Here is a 12,634-nt window from a genome sequence, read left to right as displayed (position 1 = left end):
TGGAAGTTTCAACTTAGTAACCTTAGCCGTTGCTGAGCTGTTGCAGATACTTCCTTTTGACAACATGTATGCAGTTTGTCTTTCGATTTAGTTATGCGTACTTCTCAATATTCCTCGAAAGTTTCAACTTCATACCCTTAGCCAGTTCTGAGATATTGTAGATACGCCGTTTTGACAACCTGGCTGCGCATAACGTCTTTTGATTTAGTTCAAAATCTCCTTCAAAATTCCCTGAAAGTTTCACCTTTATGCCCTTAGCCTTTTTTGGTAACCAGGATCAAATATGACCCCCCGCTCAATAATGAAACTTATGTGTGAACGATGGGCAACAAGCATAATTTACAGCCCTTGTCCCAGGGGCTCTGGAACTCATGTTATGCCTGAAGGCATAATTATTGGATCTTTTGACCCGTTGTGAACAAATGGTCGTCTCACGTATATTTTTGCTGCGGAGTAATACTACTGCTTTAACAAATTTGTTTTCTTCTTTTTTTATTTTTACTTGCCTTTACTTACTTTGGGCGGGAACCAGACGAAGAACTGTCTTACCTGGCACTGATGGACTTTGGAATTACATCAGACGACCATTTCGATCTGTCGGCTGCAGCTTCTCTGGTGATTTTCAGCCAGTCTCGGGCCCATCTCCTACCAAGCCTACGGAAGCCCTCCCATGGGTCAAGGTCCTTCTTGAATTTCTGCCAAATATGTTTCATCTGTCCTCCCCGATGCCGTCCCCAGGATGGTACTGGCTCGCATATAAGAATATCTCGACATATCATACCTTTGGGTCGGTGCAAATTGTGGCCGGAAAATTTGAGGCGATGTATTTTAATGGTAGAAAATAGCTCTTCAGTCTGGCCACAGCGGCTTCTTACTTTGCTATTAGAAATTCTAGACAATCTGCTAATTCGGAGTATATAGCAAAGGCAGCGGTGATCGAACGCGTCCAAAGATTTAGCTTCTACAGCCATTAGCGGTCATGTCTCGCAGGCGTGCACTAGCACAGTTCGCACGGATACTATGAAGACTCTGACTGTCGTCTTTGTCAATATCTCACGTCTGACCCATATCACCTTTTTCAGACTGGTAAATAGTCCCCAAGCCTTTAATATCCGGGCAGAGAAGTCTCTTCCAGCTCCACCATCTGGTGTTGAAATGAACCCAAGGTACTTGAATTCGTCGACGTTTTCAATTGGTTTGTCGTCCACGATGATTTGATATGAAGCAGAATGATTAACTTTATCACTTTAGTCTTGGAGCTGTTTATGGTAAGCCCAATACGCTTCGAAGTCTCGGAGACATGATCAATCATGTCTTGTAAGCCTTCGGCTGTGGATTCCAACAAGGTAACATCATCTGCAAAATCCAAGTCTGTCAGGGATTGAGGATAACCGCCTAGTTGGCCATACATAATTTCCCCGTGGTTGGACAGGGCATTGTTTATTATCCGGTCTATCACGTAGTTGAGTAATGTGGGCGATAGGGGGCAACCCTGCTTGACGCAAGACTCCACTGCTAAGTTGGTAGTATTGTTACCCGAGATGCGGAAACAGGTCTCAATATTCATGTATTCACTATGGAGCATGTCGATGAGGTCGATGGGGTCTTTTTTTATTTTATGATCATTAGTCTGTAGCTCCTGAGATTTAAGAAATGTAAACTCAAAATTTAGTCGTGGGTATAGGAATGATGAAACAGAGCAGAAGAGTTCCAGTGAAGTTTGTAAAATTTCCAATAGTTTTCCAGAAAAAAAGGATTTTTCCTCATATTGCACATGGTGTCAACACAAAACTATCCTAGCTGAGAAAGTAAACTTTTTCAGGAAAATTTTATGTAGTATTCCTGCAGGATATTAAATTATCTCTCTGACATCCTGTGAACAAAATTCCGTATCTCTTCTAGATTTCTTGAAAATAATACTGCAAAAGTTGTATTTGAATCGACTAGTACTATAAAAAGTACGCAAGATGACATGAACTTTCTTCTATGTGAAGTTAGTTTGTTAAATTAGAAACAATCTTTAAGGCTGTCATAACGCATCAATTTTTTTTTGCTATCCTAGAGGTAACTTTTTTCTATACAAGGTAGAATTTTTTTCTAATCCGGAACTGATATTGATCTTATAAGAACTATCCAATGGTTATGACAACAATTATCATTGCCCAAGAAATGATTGTGTATCTTAAGTTTTTTTGCGTTTTAAGTTGAAGTGATGCTCTTGACTCTCATTCAAAAAACTTGCTGTTTTTTTCTTTATTTAATTATATAACAGCCTATTCAACAAATGCTGAATTTAGCCTGGATTTCAAGAAAAAAGGTAATAATATTAGCAATAATTCCGTCGAAACTTCGCAAAACTATGAATGGAAATGAAAAGTTCTTGTACACTTTTTAAGTGATCGAAAAAATTGTAGGGCAACTGGGCCCACCTCCCACTTCACGTTTTTTCCAAAATAGTCCGATCGAAATATTGAGATAGCGTTTTCTTCAGCATAGTGGAAACGCCTAATAACTATGTTTATGGAAATAAAATGACCCCCTACAGCCCCTGGGGAAAGGTTTTAAAGTTATAAAAATCGCCCTTTGTTTTATTTGTTATTGGGAAGTATGCATACATTTTTTGGATGGGGAGGGCAGGACGAGTTTTCTACCCGGAGAATTTTCAACGGAGAGGATAGTTTCCAGGAGGCGTAATTTTCAGAAGAAATTTTACACTGGGTGAATTTGCCAGAATTCATATACAAAATTTCTTTATATGTCTTGCTTTCTCTTTACCGATTCAATTTTACGAGATGTTAAGGGTAATTGTCCGGGATACATTTCTGCCAGGATTGAATTGTCCAGTGGATATTTCTTTGGGGAGGGGATTTTTTGTGGAGGTGGAGCCAGGTATCCTAGCGTTATTTAATAAAACGATCAGACATAAAAAAAAAATTTAACTGAAAGTAAGGAGCAACATTAAAACTTAAAACAAACAGAAATTATCATGCATATGCGTAATTATCTTCGCATATGCGAAAAAGGGGGGTTGCCCCCTTTTCAACATCTTGCTCTTTGCGCTAAAGTTTAAATTTTGTCCCAATTCTTTAAAAACGATTCCTAAAACACAAGGGTCGTTTAATTAGAACAATAAGTAACTTTTTTTTAACGTGCCGAAAAACTGTAGCTTGAAGATTGAGGTGTTGAGGAGGGGGCAACCCCCTCATATACATAATAATTTCTGTTCGTTTTAAGTTTTAATGCTGCTCCTTACTTTCAGTTGAAAAAAACTTGTTTTATTTTCTTTATTTAATGAAGCTTAGAGACAAACAATTTTCTAAAGGTAATGGAAAAAGTATGCCAATTAAAGTAAAAGTATTTAAAAATGAAAAAAGTAAGTAGTTACAGAAAATACCAAAAAATAGCCTACTTACAAAAACTAAGATAGCCTATAAATTCCCAGCACTTCATTCTGCTGAGCAATCATGAACCCTTGGAAAGATATTCTTTAAAGACATCGACCCTTTCGAACTTAGTTATCTAACACCAAAATATTTAATGCCTTTAGACTCAGTGTTTATAAAGGTAACGCATTATCAAAGCAGTTTTTTCAAAGTAAAACATTAAAACTAAAATTAAGAAAACCGAATAGGAAATTTTAATTGAATATTTTTAATTTTATTTTGAATGCCAAAAGCCAGTATATTTGATACCTTTATACTTCATAACTGTAAAGAATTAAATCTTTCAAAGTGCAAATAGATAAATACAATCACTCTTAGAAACAGAAAAATGATAATAAAACAAAAAAAAATGTATCCGTTCAGGGGGAAAATACAGAAATTCTTAGCATACCATTCAGGGGGAACATTTCTGATTATAGTGGCTTCAGATGAATAGTGTAAAGAACGAAAATTCAACTTTGTTAGGAAATGTGGAATTCATAGTTTAGACTAAGTCCTGACAGGAGCTCAGTTTCCCTTCCGCAGCCAGATTTCCCGTCACCCAGTGACAAATAAGTATTTACATGGCTGACTATTGGGTTAGCTTCTGGTTCAGATCATAGTTAATAATTTGTTCCTCCGTCCGGAAAAATTATATTTAAAACAAATATTAGATAGAAACTCGTCGTATTAACATAATTTTTTTTATTCTAGGAGAACTTTACAATTTTTTGTTTTCAGTTAGACTGAGGTGTGTACTTCGGGGGCCTTTGGGACAGAGGACTCCCCCCCCCTCCCTCCCCAAAATATAGGATTTGTCCTATAATTTGTTTATATTCTTGATACTGTAGGCCTATACTTGATGGTTTTTCGATGTTGCGCACGTTTTTCCCGAAACAAATTTTCGTGTATGTGTCTGAATCAGACGTGCCACCCAGCATTCACCTATTGGCGTCAACTTTTTTTTTTTTTTTTTTTTTTTTTTTTTTTTAGTGAATATAGTGGATTCTGTCAGAGCTTAGCTTTGTCTTTTAAAATTTTGCTAAGAGGACTGTCTTGTTCATAGTTCCCTCAAACCACAACTTTCCGGTATATTTTAGACTCGGTAAGAATTATTCCTAAGCTTATGACTAGCAATATATGATTTTACCATTTTTGCAGGTGGGAAAATGGAGCGAATTACCAGAGAATGCCAGAAAGTTCATGTGTACAGCCAGACCAAACTGGCAGAGTCTTTCCACTACATTCTTTAAAAAGGTGATGTTTTCAGTATACTCTGTTTGTCTGTATTACAAGGTTTTCAATTGACAAAGGTTTCACCTAAGCGCCTGAACACAGTGGTCTATTTCTATCAGAAAATAATGAATTTATCTATAATTAGCACTGCCTTGTTTGTCCCAGGCCCCAATTTTAATGGTGTTACAAACAAAAGGAATTTTTTTTTGCCGAGGATAAAGATTTGCTTTTTTCAGAACTTCCTGCAGAATTTTTTTGCATTATTCTTTTTCATTATTTCTTCATTGGTTCCCACTTTTTGACGATCAGAGATAAAAATTGAATTCCCCTCGAGGCGAAATTATAGCCCCGTCACGTTTGTACTGCCTTTTATCAAAACTTTTATGACGAGAAATTTCTAACTACTTTAATAACTAAGAAACAGCTCAATTTCATTGGAAAATGTTAACTGAATTACTGCTGCATAAACTAACTACCAATCAGGTGAGCTTACAGAAGAGTTGTCTGGCAAAATCTTCTGGTGAGCAGGGGCGTAATCTGCTACGAGACAGGGGGTGGGGGTGGGGGGGGATTGCCCCTCCAAGACCTCGCCCCCAGACCAATTTTGCCCCCTCCCTCCTGCTGAAATTTAGTTTCTACCAAAATCTTGTCAAAAATAAGATAAACTTGCATAATTCAAGCATCAACACAAACAGATCAGTTTTTTTTTAGTACATATTTATATTTATAGTTCTATAAAGTGCATTTATAGCACTTTTATAGTACCACTACCAAATAGTACCTTTAAGGTACCAAATGAATAAGTTTTTAGTTTTACTGTCATTTCCACTTGACTTGGGAAAATTGGCTCCAACTCTCCCCTCCCCCCCCAAGGATTTTGACAAAACTACGCCACTGCTGTTGAGGGATATCAAACAAGAATTTCAAGGACTTATTTAATCGCAATTGCTTTAAATATCTTCAGAGAAAACTTTGAATAACAATCTGTAAGTGAAACGCTTGCATTTATCAACTGGCGTTATTTTTGTACGTTAGAATGCCCAATGCGTCCAACCCTAAATTCGGTTAAATAAACGGTAAGGATCATAGAACAAACTTCTGCTGAAATTTACGCCTGTAAGCTGTAAATTGCAGCCTTTAAGTAATCAACTTTTGAGAAATAAACATAATTAATAATCTGAATTGCAATAATGCTAATTCTTTTTTATTTTAAACACTATTATTTTGAAAATATACTGATTAGCCTTAAAATTGTCAGAGTTAAAAGCAACAGATGAAAAGGATTATGATTCTTAAGATCTAATAAAGCGTACTCTTTTATCTGAATTTCAATTTCACCTTTATTGTACCATGTGCTTATCCTTTAGATAATATCCCCCAGATTTAGTTTTCCGTTTTCGTAGTTTCCCATTTTTTTAAATGTTACCATAGAAATGAGCAGGTGTTTAGGCCCCTTACGTGAGAATTGGGCAGTATGGGTAGTTTTTGCTGCACTGCTTAACAACTTCTATTGAATTCGAAATGTAAAGAATTAGCTGGACACAATAGCAATTTACATTCAAAGTTGAAGGGAATTGAATTTCAAATCTTAGCCTTTTCTTAGCTGGAAGTAAATAAAAATGGAAAGAAAAGGAGGAATCGTGTTAAGTTTGCTCTAATCGTGTTGGATAAATCCAGTCTGTATTACCGTCCTGCAAAAAGAAGAGCGAAACCCTCCTCCCCAAGAAAAGATGGTCTAGAATTTTACTTCTATGTCCCTTGCCCAAAAAACCTTCTCTCCTCCTCCTTCTTATGGGTTGAACCTCTGTGTATTGCTAAAAACAATGGATCATTAAGTCCAAATGTTGCATAGAACTAAAAGACGATCTCTAATTTCCTAATATAAAACCAGTAGGAAAAATTAGCCAATTTTAACGCTTAATACATACTTTTAATTTTAAGAAAAGTGAAACTCATCGACAGCAATTTTACGTTTAAAAACCAGAATCAATCTTAGCCAAGTTCAACTTCATTTATTCCAAAATGAAAACATGCACTGATAGAAGGAAATTAATCTCATTGATATAACTAGTCCTCTGGTGGAAAAACTGCATCCTCATTTTTGATTGTATAGCAAAACTAACAAATACCATATTTGACTATCAATTATGTAACAAGTACTTTTCCACGATCATGGTTGTAGCAGTAGCTTCAACCTAGTAAAGAGCGAACTAAGGCCCAAAGTAGTCCACATTTTAAAAATGGACTTTTAAATAAACTGTTTAGTAAATTTTTTTGTGTATTTCCATGCGGATTCAACTGAAGAGTAGCTTATAATTACGTGATGATTTTTTTTGCGGAATTTCTACTCCGTAGAAAATTTCTTCTTCACAGCTGTGGCAACGCTATAGCGTTGCCTATAGTAAAGGCCATACGGCTCCAATGTTTTATTATTATTATTTTTTTTTCCCAGAGGCACTTCTTATAGAAGGGGTTGTCGTAGAAACTTCAAAGAGGGCTCATTCAAATGGAAATCGAGAGTTCTAGTGCTCTTTTTAAGGGTCAAAAGTGATTGGAGGTCAACTAGCCCCCCCCCCACGTCCATCATTCCCCCAAACACATCCAATCGAAATTTTGAGATAGTCATTTTGTTCAACGTAGTTGATTTCCATATAGAAAATATGTTTTTGAGGAGGACACTCCCCCAAAACCCCCAGGGCAAGGGTTTTAAGTTAGGCCCTGGGGGCATATTAAGTTTATATAGAAAGCGTTGTCGTAGAAACGTCAAAACGGCTCATTCGATTGGAAATTCAAAGGGCACTACCTTTTTAATAGTCGAAAGTGATTGAAGGGCAACTACCCCCCCCCCCCACCGCCCATCATTTCCCCAAACACATCCCATCAAAATTTTGAGATAGCCATTTTGTGCAGCGTAGTTGATTTCCAGATAGAAAATATGTTTTTGAGGAGGACACTCCCCGAAAACCTTCAGGGCATGGGTTTTAAGTTATGCCCTGGGGCATACAAGCTTTTTATAGAAGGCGTTGTCGTAGAAACTTCAAAAAAGGCTCATTCGATTGGAAATTCAAAAGACTAGTGCCGTTTTTAATAGTCGAAAGTGATTGGAGGGCAACTAGCCGTCCCCCCCCTTGCCCATTATTCCCCCAAACACATCCAATAAAAATTTTGAGCTAGCCATTTTGTTCAGCGTAGTTGATTTCCAGATAGAAAATATGTTTTTGAGGAGGACAGTCCCCCACAACCCTCAAGGCAAGGGTTTTAAGTTATATCCTGGGGGCATGTAAGGTTTTTATAGAAGGTGTTGTCGTAGAAACTTCAAAAAAGATTCATTCGATTAGAAATTCAAAGGGCTAGTGCCCTTTTTATTAGTCGAAAGTGATTTGAGGGCTACTAACCCCCCTCTCATGCCCACCTTTTCCCCAAACACATCTAATCAAATTTTTGAGATAGCCATTTTATTCAACATAGTTGTAAGTTCTGGAAACTAGGTCTTAGAGGATGACAAATCCCCCACAGCCCTCAGGGCAAAGGTTGCAAGTTATGCCCTGGGGACATATAAGGTTTGGTAGGTTTTGTATAGACAACTTCGTCATAGAAACTTCAGAAAATGCTCATTCGAATGGAAATTTAAATGGCTAGTTCCCTTTTTCATACTAAATAGTGATTCTAGGGCAACTGACACCCCTTCCACGCCGACCATTTCCCCAAACCCATCCAATCAAAATTTTTATATAGCCATTTCGTTCAATGTAGTTGAAAGTTCTGGAAATTATATGTTTGAGCAGGACACTTCCCCCACAGTCTTCAAGGGCAAGGGTTATAAGTTATGTCCTGGGGGCATATATGGTTCTATGGAAGGAATGCTCGTATAAACTTCAGAGAGGGCTCATTTGATTGGAAATTGGAAGTTCTAGTTCAATTCTTAACCGTCAAAAGATTTTGAAGGGTAACCAGCTTCACCCCCCAAAACCCTTTTTTCCCAAATGAATCCAATAAAAATTTTAGCATAGCTATTTTGTTAAAAATAGTTCAAAGGTAATATAACAAAAATTGCGGTGTCGACATAACCCACCAGGGCCCGAGGGCAGGCGTTGTAAGTCATGCCCTGGGGCATATATGGGTCTTTCGGAAGGGATGCCCGTATTAACTTCAAAAGAGGGATCATTTGATTGGAAATTGAAAGTTCTAGTTCACTTTTTAAGAGTCAGAAGAGATTGGAGGGCACCTAGCGCCCCCCCCCCCCCCCCCACGCCCTTTTTTCCTCAAACCCATCCGATAAGAACTTTGAGATAGTTTTTTTTTTAAATAGTTCAACGACCATATAACAAAAACTCAGGGGTCAATACAGCCCCCCAGGGTCCGAGGATAGGTGTTGTAAGTTATGCCCTGGGGGAATATATGGTTCTTATTGAAGGGCTGCTCGTATAAAATTCAGAGATGGCTCATTTGATTCGAAATTGAAAGTTCTAGTTAAGTTTTTTAGAGTTAAAAGAGATTGGAGGTTAACTAGACCCCCCTCCACGCCCCTTTTTCCCGAAATGAATCCAACAAAAATTTTGAGATAGCCATTAAGTTAAAAGTTTCTCTAAAGTCAGATAACAAAAACTCAGGTGTCGTCACAACCCCCCTGGAACCGGGGGCAGGCGTTGTGAATTATGTCCTGGGGCATATATTGTTCGTATGAAAGGGATGCTCGTATAAACTTCAGAGAGGGCTCATTTGATTGGATATTAAAAGTTCGAGCTCACTTTTTAATAGTCAAAAGAGACCCGAGGGCATCTAGCCCCTCCACACCTTCTTTTTAAAAATCCATCTGATGAAAATTTTAGATAGACATTTTGTTAAAAATAGTTCAAAGGTGAGGTAAGAAAAAATCCAGTGCCAATTTAACCCCTCAGGGCCCAAGGAAAGGCGTTCCAAGTTATGCCCTAAGGGCATTCATGGTTCTTTTGAATGGGATGCTTGTATAAACTTCTTAGAAGACTTATCTGATTGGAAAATGAAAACTCTGGTTCACTTTTTAAGACTCAAGAGTTAAACTAGCCCCCCCACGCTCTTTTTCGCCTAATCTGTCCGCTACAAATTTTGAGATAGCCAGTGTTTTGGAAATCGTTCAAAAATTAGATAGCAAAAACGCCCCCCAGAGCCCGGGGGATAGGCGCTGTAAGTGTTGTCCTGGGGGCATATATGGTTCTTATGAAAGGGATGCTCGTATAAACTTCAGAGGGGGATCATTTGATTGGAAATTAAAAGTTCTAGTTTGAATTTTTAAGAGTCAAAAGATATTCAAGGGCAACTAGTCCCCCCCTGCACACCCTTTTTTTCCAAAGCCCATCCGATAAAATTTTTATAATTGCCATTTCATTAGAAATAGTTCAAAGGTCAGATAAGAAAAATTCCTGTGTCGACGGAACCTGCCAGGGCCCCGGGGCAGCCGTTATGAGTAATGCTCTAGGGGCATATGGAAGGGATAGTTCTTATGGAAGGGATGCTCATATAAACTTTGGAGAGGGCTCATTTGATTGGAAATTGAAAGTTCTTATTCACTTTTTAAGAGTCAAAAGAGATTGGATGGCAACTAGCCCCCCTCCCCTCCACGCCTTAAATGCATCAGATAAAAATTTTGAGATAGACATTTTGTTGAAAAATTTTCAGTTCTGATAACAAAAACTCCGGTATCGAAACAGCCCCCCAGGGTCCGGGGGTAGGCGTTGTAAGTTAAGCCCTGGGGGCATATATGGTTCTTATGGAAGGGATGCTCGTATAAAATTATTAGAGGGCTCATTTGATTGGATATTGAAAGTTGGAATTAGTAGGAATGAGAGTACCAGCGCGGACGGGAGTATATCAGGGAACTTGGAAATACTGTGGGGAAAATACACATGCGCACTGAATACTTACGGGACAATGTTATTGATCCACGAAGGGGACAAGATCAGACTAGATTTCTGGGAAATTGATTTACATAATCTGACGAGGAATTCTAATGTAGCATGAGGGGGTTAAGGAACAATATGGCTTCTCTACTTTAGTGTCAGAGATAAATTAATATTATATTTTTAAATATGGCTTTCTGGTCTTTAGTGTCAGAGATAAATTAATATTCTTTCGAAACCTTAATAGTGTGACTAGGAGCACCTTAGATTTTTTTCAGAAATTCAAACGAGATACAAGACAGTTTGAATATATTTTACGCGGTAAATGATTTCCTGGCAATTTTAAATGTGACATCGCAAAAGGATGCCAAAACAAAAGGAACATTCTGAAATTATTTTTAGGGGATTATTTGGGCGAGAACAAATTAATCAACATTTTAGGGATTATTTGGGCGAAACAGTTTGAGACATTTTAGAAGATGATTTGGGGTGAAACTCTGTGTTCGTTATAATACACAAGTTCCATTTAAACAGTGTTGTAAGGTCCCCTACCAAACCCCAAGGCCCCCCCCCTCCACACAAGGTTTTGCTTCATGCAACAGGCCGATCAGGTTTGACATTCTTCTTACTGGCGAAACAATTTGACATAGCAACCTGGAAAATACAATAGGAGGTACAAAAACAGTGGGCCTACTTGGCCTCCCATACAATTACATAGATTCACACATACAAACTGAGAAAGACAGACACTTCAGACATACAAACCAACAAAGACAAACACTGGGACTTGCAAACACCAACGCAGACAAAGAGACAAAGAGAGTGTGAAACACATACAAATACATAGATTCAGACATACAAACGGAGAAAGACAGGCAGTGGGACAAGCAAACATCCGCCCATACACACAAGCAAAAGGAGTGAGAGACATATACATAGATTCAGAACATTTAAACCGAGAAAGACAGGCGTTGGGATAAGCAAACACCTGCCCAGACACACACAGACAAAGAGAGTGAGAAACACATACAAATACTTAGATTCAGACACAAACTGAGAAAGACATGCACTGGAATAAGCAAACACCCGCCCAGACACCTAAGCAAAAAGACTGAGAGACACATAGAAATACATAGATTCACAAATACAAACCGAGAAAGACAGACACTTTAGACATACAAACCAACAAAGACAAACACAGGGACTTGCAAACACCAACCCAGACAAAAAGACAAAGAGAGTGTGAAACATATACAAATACATAGATTCAGACACAATGACCGAGAAAGACATGCACTGGAACATGCAAACACCCACACAGACACACAAGCAAAAAGAGTGAAATACACATACAAACACATAAATTCAAACATACAAACCGAGAAAGACAGACACTTCCGACATACAAACCAAGAAAGCCAAACACTGGGACTTGCAAACAGCAACCCAGACTAACAGACAAAGAGAGTGTGAAACACATACAAATACATAGATTCAGACATACAAACCGAGAAAGAGAGGCAGAGGGACAAGCAAAAACCACCCAGACATACAAACAAAAATAATGAGAGACACATACAAATAAATATATTCAGGCATACAAATCGAGAAAGACAGGAACTGGGATAAGCAAACACCTTCCCAGGCAAAAACTGGCAAAGAGAGTAAGAAACAAATACAATTGCGCAGATTCAGACACACAAACTGGGAAAGATGTGCACTGAAATAAGCAAACACCTGCCCAGACACACAAGGAAAAAAGAGTGAGAGACACATACAAATACATAGATTCAACCATACAAACCGAGAAAGACAGACACTTCAGACATACAAACCAACAAAGACAAACACTGGGACTTGCAAACACCAACCCAGACAAACAGACAAAGAGAGTGTAAAACACATACATATACATAGAGTCAGACACACAAACCGAGAAATACATGCACTGGAATAAGCAAAAACCTGCCCAGACACACAGTCAAAGAGTGAGAGACAAATACAAATACACAGATTCTAACACAATAATCTTTATAGACAGGAGTTTTAAACATACAGACCAACAAAAACAAACACAGGGGCTTACAATCGTCTGCCCAG

General features: G+C 38.1%; 2 protein-coding genes across 2 annotated transcripts in view; one reads left to right on the top strand and one right to left on the bottom strand.

The window, feature by feature from the left end:
- The window catches only part of LOC148944449 (delta(24)-sterol reductase-like), a 247,858-nt gene that overhangs the window by 40,230 nt on the left and 194,994 nt on the right, over positions 1-12,634 (top strand). The window contains exon 2 of the mRNA XM_089100299.1: positions 4,584-4,679. Within this exon, the coding sequence (XP_088956425.1) occupies positions 4,584-4,679 (96 nt within the window). The remainder of the gene's footprint in view (positions 1-4,583; positions 4,680-12,634) is intronic.
- LOC148944450 (transcriptional activator Myb-like) overlaps positions 1-12,634 on the bottom strand; it is a 166,003-nt gene that overhangs the window by 122,478 nt on the left and 30,891 nt on the right. The gene's annotated exons all lie outside the window — the stretch shown is intronic.

Source organism: Artemia sp. Qi Xiang Cuo, chromosome 14, assembly GCF_049724085.1.
Source record: "Artemia sp. Qi Xiang Cuo chromosome 14, ASM4972408v1, whole genome shotgun sequence".
In the NCBI taxonomy this organism is placed as follows: domain Eukaryota; kingdom Metazoa; phylum Arthropoda; class Branchiopoda; order Anostraca; family Artemiidae; genus Artemia; species Artemia sp. Qi Xiang Cuo.
Note: the sequence above shows the minus strand (reverse complement) of the source record. Positions and strands in the feature narration are given on the sequence as shown.